The following is a 15,184-nucleotide window of genomic DNA, read 5'->3' on the forward strand; positions in this document are numbered from 1 at the left end:
ATCACGTTGTAGCGGTATGAAACTTTAGGCTAAACTTCTCTGCTGTGTGGGGAGACAGACAGAGTGGGGGGAAGAGAGAGGGAGATACAGAAAGAGACACAGCTAGGCAGATATGGAAGGAGAGAGATGGAGAGAGACAGATAAAATATTTGTGACCTTAGTCTTTTAGACACCCCTCCCTCCCCGGAAGAGGAGAGGTGTGAGTAAACATCTCTGAATAACTATTCTCTCTGGTGTCCATGTCACAACAGGATACAATAAATGTAGACCACAGGCCCTCTCTGAGAAAGATAGAGACATCACTGAATAACAATTCTCTCTGGTGTCCATGTCACACAGGAGACAGTAAATGTAGACCTCAGGCCCTCTCTGAGAAAGACAGAGACATCTCTGAATAACTATTCTCTCTGGTGTCCATGTCACACAGGAGACCGTATAGAATGATAAAACTCTACATGGTCATTGATGGTCGACCACAGAGGGCCAGACTCAGTCCTGGGAACCCCAAGAGGTGCATGTTTTAGTTCTTGCCACAACACTACAAAGATAATAATTAACTCTTCATCATCAAGCTGTGATTAGTAGAATCCACTGTGTAGTGATACGTAACCTCTCAGAACTACAGTCATGCTCTGTGATGTGTGTGTGAATTCACAGGGTCCCATTTTACTCCATGTAAATATATTGTCACTTCAATGCTTTAATCACATGTTAAAATGTATTTACACTGTGGTAAACTAAACTAATATAAACTAAATATACAAACTAATCTACACTGTGGGAAACAAACATGGTTCTCAGAAAACAAGTCTGGAGTCACATGGTGGTGGTTAGTGTCATACTATTGGTTAGACAGTTTCCCCTTTAATGAGGTTGACAGTTAAAACTGTCTCTTACATTAGACTGAGTCACACAGAGGCTCCAGCTGTGCAGAGAACAGACACAAACCTACAACTGAGATAACAGCAGACTTTACAGCAGTAGAAGTTACAACAGTAGAAGTTACAACAGTAGATGTTACAACAGTAGAAGTTACAGCAGTAGAAGTTACAGCAGTAGAAGTTACAGCAGTAGAAGTTACAGCAGTAGAAGTTACAACAGTAGAAGTTACAGCAGTAGAAGTTACAGCAGTAGAAGTTACAACAGTAGAAGGTACAACAGTAGAAGGTACAACAGTAGAAGTTACAGCAGTAGAAGTTACAACAGTAGAAGTTACAGCAGTAGAAGTTACAGCAGTAGAAGTTACAACAGTAGGAGGTACAGTAGTAGAAGTTACAGCAGTATAAGTTACAACTGAGATAACAGCAGAGTTTACAACAGGAGAAGTTACAGCAGTAGAAGTTACAGTAGTAGAAGTTACTTCATTTGAGCACAGTTGTGTAAAGATGTCAGAGGAAATCTATGAAAACAGAGATGGATTTAAAGGGAAAAAACCAGATGAGACCATGAATATTGATGATCATATACCCATCAACAAAAGACCCATCATGCCCTGCAAGAAGGATGGAGTTGGTGATCAACATTCAGGTAACAGTTTATCCTGGTATAGTGCTCAACACACACACACACACACACACACACACACACACACACACACACACACACACACACACACACACACACACACACACACACACACACACACACACACACACACACACACACACACACACACACACACACACACACAGCCGTGAGTCTTTGGGTGAGTCTCTAAGAGCTTTGTACACCTGGACTGTACAATATTTGCCAATTCTTCTTTCAAAATTCTTGAATCTCTTTCAAATTGATTGTTGATCATTGCTAGACAACCATTTTCAAGTCTTACAATCAGACTTAGGACAGCTGTTACTTGGCCAATCAGAAACATTCATTGTCTACTTGGTAAGAAACTCCAATGTGTATTTGGCCTTTAGTTTTAGGTTATTTTCCTGCTGAAAGGTGAATTCACCTCTCAGTGTTTGGTGGAAAGCAAACTGAAGCAGGTTTTCCTCTAGGATTTTGCCTGTTCTTAGCTCCATTCTGGTAATTTGTTATCCTGAAAAACTCTCCAGTCCTTAACGATTAGTGGCACCCCCATAAAAATCACCATTGGCCTCATTGTGAAATCCCTGAGTTGTTTCATTCCTTTCTGGTAAATGAGTTAGAAAGGACCCCTGTATCTTTGTAGTGACTGGGTGTTTATGTTTAGTTTTTACCAATAGGTGCCCTTCTTTGCGAGGCGTTGGAAAACCACCCTGCTCTTTGCTTGTTTAAATATGTGTTTGAAATTCACTGCTTGACTGATGGATGTTACAGATAATTCTATGTGTGGGGTACAGAGATGAGGTAGTCATTTTAAATATAATGTTAATGCTTAGCCTAACCCTAACCCTAACCCTAACCCCAACCCTAACACCAACCCTACAATGGTTGCGTGGAAATTGAATTAACATAATACAAAAATCGCCATCAACATCCTTCAGTTTTAGAAAGAGATATCTGCTTGTTGCATGGGCCACATCTCAATCCACTGCATCCGCCCTTCCGCATCTGTGGTGGAAGGTGGCAGAGCTAGAGGGGTGTTTGTCAGACCATGAGACATGCTGAAAATCGGATCTTCTCACAAAATCATATGTAGCATCTGAACGGTTTGGCCTACAAACTATTATAACCACTCTATTGAAAGATGAGACTCTCACAAACGTGATGGGGTTCTCCATTTAGGACGTCTACAAGCCTCACAAGACTCTGAAGGTCCCCAGTACCAGTTTAAAACATTTATGGACGTATATATGGAGATAGTTTAGTGCCTAAAATAAGGGGATAAATACATGTAAAAAATATTAATAAAATGTTTCCTGATCTTCTCTATTACATTTCTTAGACACTTCAGAACTTCCATTTGATATTTTGGGGGAATTTCTGTTGTTCCATGTAGTGAATCTGTTATTCAATGTGTTTCTATTGGCTAATAGCGGAAATGACTATCTGTTGTTCCATGTAGTGAAAATATTATTCAATGCATTTCTATTGGCTAATAGCAAAAATGCCAAATTCAATGTTCCATCCATAGGGGTGGGGTTTCCACGTCACCACGTTCAATACCCAAACACGAACACAAAGCACAACTAGAATACAAATGGGGAATTCATTAGGGAGATTTGAACACTGTGGGAAAAGGGGGGAATTCCGCAATCAGTTCACAATCCACAATCCGTTCTCGTTGTCCGTTCTGTTCTCCTGGTGTAATCCTAAAACTCAGGTCCTCAGCCAAACCGGTTCGGTACACAGTGGAGGTAATCAGACAGTCCAGGTCACAACGGGTAATCACACAGATAATTCTCTCTTTGCTCACACTCTCCATAACACACGTTTCCCTCACAGTCCTTCCTCCGTTTGTGCAGCCCACTTCCTCTTTTATCCACAAACACTCCCTGGCTTAACCTGTTTGGGCTAGGGGGCAGTATTGAGAATTTTGGAAAAAATATGTGCCCATTTTTAACTGCCTCCTACACCAACTCAGAAGCTAGAATATGCATATTATTGTTCAGGTTTGGATAGAAAACACCCTAAAGTTTCTAAAACTGTTTGAATGGTGTCTGTGAGTATAACAGAACTCCTATGGCAGGCAAAAACCTGACAAGGTTTCATGCAGGAAGTGGCCTGTCTGACAAGGAGTCGTGCGTCTTGCATCTGTTTATTGAAAAGTAAGGATCTTAGCTGTAACGTGACAATTCCCAGGGCTCCAATAGGCTCTCAGGACGCGGGAAAATCATGAAGGTTGACGAGGCAGCCTCAGGCTGAAACAGATTATCATCTTATTCAAGTGTCCCATTAGGTGACAATGGAGTGAGGCGCGTGCGCGATTAGCCCCCGTGGAGTATTTTAATTCGGCTGTTTAGTTTATTGCAGATTCCCGGTCGGAATATTATCGCTTTTCTACGAGATAAATGGCATAAAAATTGGTTTTAAACAGCGGTTGACATGCTTCTAAGTACGGTAATGGAATATTTAGACATTTTTTGTCACGCCATGCGCTATGCTCGTGACCGTGGATTACCATTCTGATAGTGTCTAGAACTCACGAACAAAACGTCGCTGTTTGGATATAATGATGGATTATTTGGGACCAAACCTACATTTGTTATTGAAGAAGACGTCCTGGGACTGCATTCTGACGAAGAACAAGAAAGGTAAGAACATTTTTCTTATAGGAAATGTGATTTTGGTGAAGGCTGAACTGCGTGGGTGTCTAAATAACTAGCCCTGTGATGCCGGGCTATGTACTTAGAATATTGCAAAATGTGCTTCATTGAAAAATGGGTGTCTGATTATTTCTGGCTTGGTACTCTGCTGACATAATCTAATGTTTTGCTTTCGCTGTAAAGCCTTTTTGAAATCGGACAGTGTGGTTAGATTAACGAGAGTCTTGTCTTTAAATAGCTGTAAAATAGTCATATGTTTGAGAAATTGAAGTTTTTGTATTTTTGAGGAATTTGTAATTCGCGCCACGCCTATCATTGGATATTGGAGCAGGTGTTCCGCTAGCGGAACGTGTTTAAGTATCAATCAAACACTCAAGGAAGACACTAACTAATGGACGGTTTGGAAGTCAGTTTTTTTCTCACATATTTCCTTTAATGTAAGTTGAATTGCCGTACGTGGCATGTGAACTGATAACAGAACAATCATTAGCCAATTTCACTCACCTTTCTGAACTAAAGATTGTTTCAGACATTCTGTGTCTTTTTGTAGCTGGTCTCTCTCTTTGGTCAGGGTGTTGTTACTGGTCTGTAGCTGGACTCTCTCTCTGGTCAGGCTGTTGTTGCTGGTCTGTAGCTGGTCTCTTTCTGCAGTCAGGGTGTTGTTACTGGTCTGTAGCTGGTCTCTCTCTTTGGTCAGGGTGTTGTTACTGGTCTGTAGCTGGTCTCTCTCTCTGGTCAGGGTGTTGTAACTGGTCTGTAGCTGGTCTCTCTCTTTGGTCAGGGTGTTGTAACTGGTCTGTAGCTGGTCTCTCTCTCTGGTCAGGGTGTTGTAACTGGTCTGTAGTTGGTCTCTCTCTTTGGTCAGGGTGTTGTAACTGGTCAGCTGCTGGTCTCTTTCTTCGGTCAGGGTGTTGTTAATGGTCTGTAGCTGGTTTCTCTCTTTGGTCATGGTGTTGTAGTTGGTCTGTAACTGGTCTCTTTCTGCAGTCAGGGTGTTGTATCTGATCTGTAGCTGGTCTCTCTCTTTGATCGGGGTGTTGTAACTGGTCTGTAGCTGGTCTCTCTCTCTGGTCAGTGTGTTGTAGCTGGTCTGTAGCTGGTCTCTCTCTTTGGTCAGTGTGTTGTATCTGGTCTGTAGCTGGTCTCTCTCTCTGGTCAGGGTATTGGAACTGGTCTGTAGCTGGTCTCTCTCTTCAGTCAGGGTGTTAGAACTGGTCTGTAGCTGGTCTCTCTCTTTGGTCAGGGTGTTGTAACTGGTCTGTAGCTGGTCTCTCTCTCTGGTCAGGGTATTGGAACTGGTCTGTAGCTGGTCTCTCTCTTTGATCAGGGTGTTAGAACTGGTCTGTAGCTGGTCTCTCTCTTTGGTCATGGTGTTGTAGTTGGTCTGTAGCTGGTCTCTCTCTTTGGTCAGGGTGTTGGAACTGGTCTGTAGCTGGTCTCCCTCTTTGGTCAGGGTGTCGGAACTGGTCAATTAGTTTCTCTCTGTGAAATAATACAATCAACAACCAAGATAAAAGTGGAAAAGTTAATCAGACATTTCCCGGATTGAGGTCAATTTCAATTCCAGTCAATTCAGGAAGTACCCTGGAATTATTTTCAATTAGAAACATGTGGAATTGGAATTTGGTGTATTTTCTTAATTAAATTGAATGGAATTGAAATGGAACTGAACCCTGGTCATTACACCACTGATGATGAAGAATATTTGAGTGAGAACATAAACTCACGGTAGAGTAACAGGCCTATGATCCAAGCCAGCAGGAGAACACACAGCATCCCCAGACACACTGCAGCAGTTGGGAAATGTCTCTTCCACCTCCAAAGATACACTGAAGCACATATTATTATCATAAGAACTTGATCAATCTATATGTTTTCAGAGAGGTTAACAACCCATGCCTCGTTGGGGCAGGAAGTCCATATAGGTCTCGGGGGTAGAGCCAGCGGGCTGCAAGATATCTCCCTTCAATCACCCTTCCCTGCTGTCTGCCACAACACGCAATTTTGACTTCTTATTCCTCTTTGTAATTCACTGTGTATTTATTCCTTGTATCACTATTTGAAATGTTGTATCTTTAACTCTGCATTGTTGGAAAAGGATCCGTAAGTCAGCATTTCACTATTAGCATATCACGTTTCAGGGAAGATCCAGATGCAAACAATGTCGAAGTAACAAAAGTTTATTACTAGAACAGGGGGCAGGCAAAACGACAGGTCAAGGACAGGCAGAGGTCAGTAATCCAGATCAGGGTCCAAAAGGTACAGAACGGCAGGCAGTCTCGGGGTCAGGGCAGGCAGAGGTCAATAATCCAGGGTGGTGTGACAAGGTACAGAAATGACAGGCAGGCTCAGGGTCAGGGCAGGCAGAATGGTAAAAACCGGGAAATCTAGAAAAGAGGAACTAGAAACAGACAGGAGGAGCAAGTGTAAAAACGCTGGTAGGGTTTACGAATGAAACGAACTGGCAAAGACAAACAGAGAACGCAGGTATAAATACACTGGGGATAATGAGGAAGATAGGCGACTCCTGGAGGGGGGTTGAGACAAGCACAAAGACAGGTGAAACAGATTCCGGTGTGACAAGCATATGTTTACGAAGCATATGACAAATAAAATGTGGATTAAAATATGTTCCACTACTCATTTTGGGTGCCTGAACTCTGCAATATGTTAAAGCCAATATTCTGTAAGAGGTTTTGGAACTCAAGCAGAATAAAATGTGAGGTGCTGGAACTCAGTTCTGGTGTTCTGTCCCTTGTCAAGCTTGTGTTTTTCCCTCAGTGATTCAAACAGCAAATGGACACAAAAGCAGACGGCAATACAACGCTGATAAAGAGCAAGTTCTTATGGTAATAATTTGTGCTTCAGTGTTTTGTCAGTGGTGGAAGAGATACTCTGGAGCTGCTGCAGTGTGTCTGGGGCTGCTGTGTGTTCTCCTACTGGCTGGGATCATAGGCCTCTTACTCTACCGTGAGTTGATATGTTCTCACTCAAACATTCTTCATCATCAGTGGTGTAACAACCAGGGTTCAATTACATTTACATTCCAGTCAGTTCAATTCAGAGAGTACACCAAATTCCAATTCCACATTTTCATGATTTGAAAAGCATTGAAGATATTTGGAATTCAATTAGAATTCCAGTGTACTTCCTGAATTGACTGGAATTGAAATGCAACTGACCCCAACCTTGGTAATGTCTGATTAACTTTTCCACTGTTACCTTGTTCATTGATCGTATTATTTCACAGAGAGAAACCAATTGACCAGCTCCAACACCATGACCAAAGAGAGATACCAGTTACAGATCAGCGGAAACAACCTGACTGAAGAGAGAGACCAGCTACAGACTAGCAACAACACGCTGACCAAAGAGAGAGACCAGCAACAGACCATCGACAACACTCTGATCAAAGAGAGAGACCAGCTACAGACCAGATACAACACCCTGACCAAAGAGAGAGACCAGCTACAGACCAGATACAACACCCTGACCGAAGAGAGAGACCAGCTACAGAAAGAGACAGAACGTCTGAAACAATCTTTAGTTGAGAAAGGTGAGTCAAATAGTCTCATGACTGTTCTGTTTGACAGTCTCTGTATCAGTTCACATGTCACTAACAGACAGGAATTTAACTTATATTAAATGTAAAATGTGAGAAAAAAACTATAACTTCCAAACCGTCCATTAGCTAGTGTCTTCCTTGAGTTTTGATTGATACTTAACCTCTATGGGACCGGCGGGACGAATTCGTCCCACCTACGTAACAGCCACTGCCATCCTGTGGCGCGATTTTCAAAATCTTCAAAATCATATTACTTCAATTTCTCAAACATATGACTATTTTACAGCCATTTAAAGATAAGACTCTCGTTAATCTAACCACACTGTCCGATTTCAAAAAGGCTTTACAACGAAAGCAAAACATTAGATTATGTCAGCAGAGTACCAAGCCAGAAATAATCAGACACCCATTTTTCAAGCCAGCATATAATGTCACCAAAACCCAGAAGACAGCTAAATGCAGCACTCACCTTTGATGATCTTCATCAGATGACAACCCTAGGACATTATGTTATACAATACATGCATGTTTTGTTCAATCAAGTTCATATTTATATCAAAAACCAGCTTTTTACATTAGCATGTGACGTTCAGAACTAGCATACCCCCCGCAAACTTACGGGGAATTCGCTAACATTTTACTAAATTACTCACGATAAACGTTCACAAAAAGCATAACAATTATTTTAAGAATTATAGATACAGACCTCCTCTATGCACTCGATATGTCCGATTTTAAAATAGCTTTTTGGTGAAAGCACATTTTGCAATATTCTAAGTACATAGCCCAGGCATCACGGGCTCGCTATTTAGACACCCGGCAAGTTTAGCACTCACCATAATCATATTTACTATTATAAAAATGTCATTCCCTTTTGTTGTCTTCGTCAGAATGCACACCCAGGACGTCTACTTCAATAACAAATGTTGGTTTGGTCCAAAATAATCCATCGTTATATCCGAATAGCGGCGTTTTGTTCGTGCGTTCCAGACACTATCCGAAATAGTAAAGAAGTGTCGCGCGCTTGGCGCAATTCCTGACAATAAAATTCAAAGTATTCCATTGCCGTACGTCGAAGCATGTCAACCGCTGTTTAAAATCAATTTTTACGTCATTTTTCTCGTAGAAAAGCGATAAAATTCCGACAGGGAATCTCCTTTTCGGCAAACAGAGGAAAAAATCCCAAAGGCGGGGGCGGTCGGGGTCACGCGCATAAGCTAGTGTCTCTTGATGGGCCACTTGAGAAAGGCGATAATGTGTTTCAGCCTGGGGCTGGAATGACGACATTCTCTTTTTTCCCGGGCTATGAGAGCCTATGGACGACGTGGGAAGTGTCACGTTAGAGCAGAGATCCTTAGTAAATGATAGAGATGGCAAAGAAGTTCCAGAAATGGTCAGACAGGCCACTTCCTGTAAAGGAATCTCTCAGGTTTTGACCTGCCATTTGAGTTCTGTTATACTCACAGACACCATTCAAACAGTTTTAGAAAATTTAGGGTGTTTTCTATCCATATGTAATAAGTATATGCATATTCTAGTTACTGAGTAGGAGTGGTAACCAGATTAAATCGGGTATGTTTTTTATCCAGCCGTGTCAATGCTGCCCCCTAGCCCTAACAGGTTAATTCAATGTTGTATTAAAGTGTCTAAAGCAAGAAATGTTCAACTTACAGTGTGTCCTCAAGGATGGAAGAAGCTTGGTAGCAGTTGTTACTACGTCTCTACTGATTCCAAATCCTGGGAGGAGAGCAGACAGGACTGCAGAAATAGAGGAGCACACCTGGTGGTCATCAACAGCCAAGAGAAACAGGTGTGTGTGTGTGAGGTAGAGAGAAAAAAGAGTGATAGAGATAGCGAGCAGTAATGGGTATGTTTTAACAATGTTGTCTCTCTCCCACTACTACAGACATTGGTCAATTGGTTATGTGGACGGAAGAACTATGTCTGGATTGGTCTGACTGACTCTGTTTCTGAGGGGACCTGGAAATGGGTGGACGACACACCACTGACCACAAAGTAAGACATTCATGAATTATGTTTCACTATGACATCACTGTCTGGAGTAGTAGGTTCACAGTGGACAGCCTGATTCTATGTGTTGTTTCTCCTACAGGTATTGGAACAGTGGACAGCCTGATTCTATGTGTTGTTTCTTCTACAGGTATTGGAACAGTGGACAGTCTGATTCTATGTGTTGTTTCTCCTACAGGTATTGGAACAGTGGACAGCCTGATTCTATGTGTTGTTTCTCCTACAGGTATTGGAACAGTGGACAGCCTGATTCTATGTGTTGTATCTTCTACAGGTATTGGAACAGTGGAGATCCTAATGGTGGAAGAGCTGAGAACTGTGTGTATTTCTACTCCTGGACATCAGACAAAGGAGAATGGTGGGACTATGACTGTTCCTATAAATACAGATGGATCTGTGAGAAATAGGATTCCTCCTCGGTACTCTCTCAACTGCTAAATAGGATTATGATAAGTACTTTCAATCATAAACTATTTTCTGCTCATTCTGTTTACCTTGTCAAGTACATACAATATATAACAATGCAAATGTAATAATACATTGTAATAAAATAACAAAACATATGCAATAACAATACAATGAATTGATAACAGAATAACTTTTCTCTCTGTTGTTGTGGAAATTCACCACTAAGGACTCAAATTCAAAGGAAATGAATCAATCTTAATTATCACAGTTGTAGAGGTTCACTGACTCAATATAAAGCTGATGCTAATTTGTATTATTATTACTTTTTAGTTTAGTCTTCTTGCTAAATATTTTTCTTAACTCTTCTTGACCTGCACTGTTTGTTAAGGGCTTGTAAGTCAGCATTTCACGGTAAAGTCTACACTTCTTGTATTCGGAGCATGTGACTAATACAGTTTGATTTGATTTGAGACCCTTTATACTGCGACACAAACAAGTCATATAAGCACGGTTGGTTCCTGCATGAGACTGACTGATACCACACCAGGCTTCTTACCTTGAAACTGAGATACTCCTTTGGGTTCCCAGAGCAATGTTCTGGGTGTACTGGGGAATTGCATGTACAGTGATAGTGTGGATTCCTCCCATGTACAGTCAATCAGTCACTCGCATGAATCCAACCAAGATGGTTATTAGAAAAGCAGCATTATTTTATTCATACGAGTGGATAAACACAGAGAATGTCACACTCTACTGTATAATAGTTGATCTAACATGGAGTCTAGAAGGACTGTTCTCTACTGTATAATAGTTGATCTAACATGGAGTCTAGAAGGACTGTTCTCTCTACTGTATAATAGTTGATCTAACATGGAGTCTAGAAGGACTGTTCTCTCTGCTGTATAATAGTTGATCTAACATGGAGTCTAGAAGGACTGTTCTCTCTACTGTATAATAGTTGATCTAACATGGAGTCTAGAAGGACTGTTCTCTCTACTGTATAATAGTTGATCTAACATGGAGTCTAGAAGGACTGTTCTCTCTACTGTTTAATAGTTGATCTAACATGGAGTCTAGAAGGACTGTTCTCTCTACTGTATAATAGTTGATCTAACATGGAGTCTAGAAGGACTGTTCTCTACTGTATAATAGTTGATCTAACATGGAGTCTAGAAGGACTGTTCTCTCTACTGTATAATAGTTGATCTAACATGGAGTCTAGAAGGACTGTTCTCTCTACTGTATAATAGTTGATCTAACATGGAGTCTAGAAGGACTGTTCTCTACTGTATAATAGTTGATCTAACATGGACTCTAGAAGGACTGTTCTCTCTACTGTATAATAGTTGATCTAACATGGACTCTAGAAGGACTGTTCTCTCTACTGTTTAATAGTTGATCTAACATGGAGTCTAGAAGGACTGTTCTCTCTACTGTATAATAGTTGATCTAACATGGAGTCTAGAAGGACTGTTCTCTATTATATAATAGTTAATCTAACATGGAGTCTAGAAGGACTGTTCTCTATTATATAATAGTTGATCTAACATGGAGTCTAGAAGGACTGTTCTCTACTGTATAATAGTTGATCTAACATGGAGTCTAGAAGGACTGTTCTCTACTGTATAATAGTTGATCTAACATGGAGTCTAGAAGGACTGTTCTCTACTGTATAATAGTTGATCTAACATGGAGTCTAGAAGGACTGTTCTCTCTACTGTATAATAGTTGATCTAACATGGAGTCTAGAAGGACTGTTCTCTCTACTGTTTAATAGTTGATCTAACATGGAGTCTAGAAGGACTGTTCTCTCTACTGTATAAAATAATAGAATCCCTGACACTTTAAGTCTGAAAATGTGATTTTAATATATATCAGATTCGTGTCCATTAACACTAAAAGTGCCAAAGAGAACAGATCAATAGACTCCCTGTCGTTTTGATTGCGCCATTACCATTTCACGGCCACTAGCAGCAGATGTGAACTATACAAAACAAACAATGGTTAGTGAATCCTCTTCTCATCCTCTTTTAGAAGAGAAAAGGCATATACTCACATTTCAATGACTGCTTGTTGTTTGACATAATCAACTACTCAGCTCTGTCCCGTTTGAAAGGAGGCGCCCTTGATCCTGTCCTTATAAATACCTTGCCATAGAGTTATATAGAAGGCACACCTGCCACGAGTGCCCTCCGTCCTCACAAGGCGATAGAGATCGGTAGAATTCACATTGTGTCCTGGCCTGCATCCTCTCGGGTGGAGCACAGACCCCCCCCCCCCCCCAACCACTATGGGGGAAAGGTACATCTGTGATCCTGAAACCCTGGCCCTAGTGCAGTGGCTCATTTCAATGTATCCACTCTCTAGGGAACATGGACGGAGCACGGACCCCCGTGCCAAAGCTCTCCCCTCAGCACTTTTCACAAGAAACTGAGACAGGAAGACCTACTTCCAGTCGCCACCAAGCACTGTCTCCAAGTCCCGTTGTTTTACCAGTGCCCGTTTGTCTTAACAAGTCTCTGTCACGTCCCAGCGTCTTGCCAGAGGGCACAGAGCAAAAATATGACAAAGGGGCAACTCGCTCTAGCGCCACCAGAGGGCGCTACATCACCACTGGTGAACGACTGTGGGCGACTCGTTGCAAGAGCAGTGGACTGGCGGGGTCTTGTCCACGGTCACATAGGTATACAGACCGCAGTTCACTATGAAGCCACCCGTTTTCAGTGGAGTTCTGATTTTTATTAACGAATGGAGACGAAGGACGTCTGCTCTCTCTCATTGTAGCACCAGCAGCAGAGAGACACTGAGGCTTCTACTCCTGGGACTTCCTGGTTCCTAAAGGAGGCAGGGACATGCCAGTCTGGACCTACGGCTCCTCCACAGCTACACCTCATGTTTACGCTCAATGTGCTGTCTCGCTTCTATTCGTCGACGTGACCGGTTCACTTCAGTCGACCTGCAGGACGCTTATTTTCACATAAGCATTCTGCCAGCACACGGGGAGGTTTCTCAGGTTTGTCTTTCAAGGTACAGCCAACAAATACCCCCCCAAAAAAATATTTATACACATTTCAAAATACCTTGCTGTTCCCATCGGGCTAGCCTTAGCTCCCTGTATGTTCAACAAGTGTGGGAAGGTGGTTCTAGAACCCCTGAGAGTTTCTTACACAGACAATTGCCTGCTTTGTTCACCTAACCCTAACACTCTGTCCTGGTTTCAGGAACTCCCCTAGGGGTAGTGTCATTAAGGAAGGTGGTGACAACACCACTCACACGGTGGGGCGGTGTTCACGAGGGAAGAGCAGCTCCGCCACGCTCATATAAATGACGTTGAACTGCTGACAGTGTTTCATGCGTTGATACACTTTCTGCCCTGTCACATCGTATGAGGACAGACAATACGGCTGTGGTGGGTTTGGTGTGGGGTGTGTGGGGGGCCAGAGAGACACTCACTGTCAGCTTCCACACAGACTAGCTGTCAAGGCACTCCTACTTTCACTACTGGCAGCTCATTTCCCAGTCGCACTGAATGTGGGAGTCGGACATGTTGTCCAGAGGGTCGTTCCATGCCAGTTCATCCAGCCATGACGCCCACCATCTCAGATGGTTCTGAACTTGTTTCTGTAGTTAGAAACAGAGAAGATAAAAATTCCTGTAATATTCTTTTGTTGAAGTATAATTGAATCTCTGAGTAAGTAATTGACTGCACCAAATTTGGCCATTTGAATTAATAGGATTCATATAATATTTAATAAATATACCGAACATCCCATTTGTACCAAACTGTTTTTTAAAGAATGGGTAAGACATGAGGATTCCAAAGAAATGGTCAAATGCCACCCACAGACAATTTGGGGAGGAGGTAGGTTGTAACGCGGGTCGTATAAAGGGAACCAAGGCGCAGCGTGTGTAGTGCTCTTATTCACTTTTATTATGAAGACACTCGAACAAACCGACCGACAACAGTTCCGTCAGGTGAAATACACTAAACAGAAAACAACTACCCACAAATCCCAGGAAGAAAAACCCCTACTTAAATATGATCTCTAATCAGAAGCAATGAGGATCAGCTGCCTCCAATTAGAGATCAACCCAAACAATCCCAACATAGAAATAGAAAAACTAGAACTTAAACATAGAAATAGAAAACATAGAAAAACACAAAAACACCCCCTGTCACGCCCTGACCTACTCTACTATAGAAAATGACATCTTACTAGGATCAGGACGTGATCGTACCCCCCCCCCCCAAGGTGTAGACTCCGAATGCAACAAATCAAAACCCAACAAAAGAACCACAAAAACCAAAGGGAGGGTAAGGAGGGTGACAAAAGTCTATGGCGGCTCAAATGCAACCCCCAGAACCTTCCTCTTCTCCCGATCCTCCAGCAACGGAGGTGGCTCTGGCTCCGGGCGAAACCTTCATTCCGCCAGTAGATTCCTCTACTTCTGTAACATAAGCTTGTAGATCATTATTGGAGGAATCGGATTGTAGATCCTTACCGGAATCACTGTGCTGTAGACCACTACTGGAGGTTCCGACCTCCAAGCCGCCGCTGGAGGATCTGGGCTGCAGGCCGCCGCTGAAGGCCCTTGGCTGCAGACCGCCGCTGAAGGCCCTTGGCTGCAGACCGCCGCTGAAGGCCCTGGGCTGCAGACCGCCGCTGAAGGCCCTGGGCTGCAGACCGCCGCTGAAGGCCCTGGGCTGCAGACCTCCGCTGAAGGCCCTGGGTTGCAGACCACCGCTGAAGGCCCTGGGTTGCAGACCACCGCTGAAGGCCCTGGGTTGCAGACCACCGCTGAAGGCCCTGGGTTGCAGACCACCGCTGAAGGCTCCGGGCTAACTGTGTCTGCATCCCAAGAAGCATCCTATTCCCGATGGGCACTGGTCAAAAGTAGTGCACTAAGTAGGGAATACTGTGCCATAGGGCTCTGGTCAAAGTAATGCACTATGTCGGGAATATGATGCCATAGGGCCCTGGTCAAAAGTAGT

The 15,184-nt window shown here is 42.7% G+C and overlaps 1 protein-coding gene across 1 annotated transcript; it reads left to right on the forward strand.

Moving 5' to 3' along the window:
• The first annotated feature begins 920 nt into the window (after positions 1 to 920).
• Positions 921 to 10,661, forward strand: LOC106610425 (uncharacterized). Its single transcript, XM_082973883.1, has 6 exons — positions 921 to 1,527; positions 7,056 to 7,157; positions 7,438 to 7,743; positions 9,426 to 9,562; positions 9,659 to 9,768; positions 10,058 to 10,661. The coding sequence occupies exons 1-6, from the start codon at positions 1,386 to 1,388 to the stop codon at positions 10,188 to 10,190; spliced, it is 930 nt and encodes a 309-aa protein (XP_082830009.1). The 5' UTR covers positions 921 to 1,385; the 3' UTR covers positions 10,191 to 10,661.
• Positions 10,662 to 15,184: the final 4,523 nt, after the last annotated feature.

Source organism: Salmo salar, chromosome 04 (genome assembly GCF_965601325.2).
Source record: "Salmo salar chromosome 04, fSalSal1, whole genome shotgun sequence".
Classification (NCBI taxonomy): Eukaryota; Metazoa; Chordata; class Actinopteri; order Salmoniformes; family Salmonidae; genus Salmo; species Salmo salar.

What these genes read in the sequence shown, in the direction of transcription:
- LOC106610425 (XM_082973883.1), top strand. Translation starts at nt 1,386, where the DNA reads ATGTCAGAGGAAATCTATGAAAACAGAGATGGATTTAAAGGGAAAAAA. An exon ending in AGTTGGTGATCAACATTCAG is followed by an intron (nt 1,528 to 7,055) that starts GTAACAGTTTAT and finishes TTTGTGCTTCAG; the next exon opens with TGTTTTGTCAGTGGTGGAAG. An exon ending in ACAATCTTTAGTTGAGAAAG is followed by an intron (nt 7,744 to 9,425) that starts GTGAGTCAAATA and finishes TTCAACTTACAG; the next exon opens with TGTGTCCTCAAGGATGGAAG.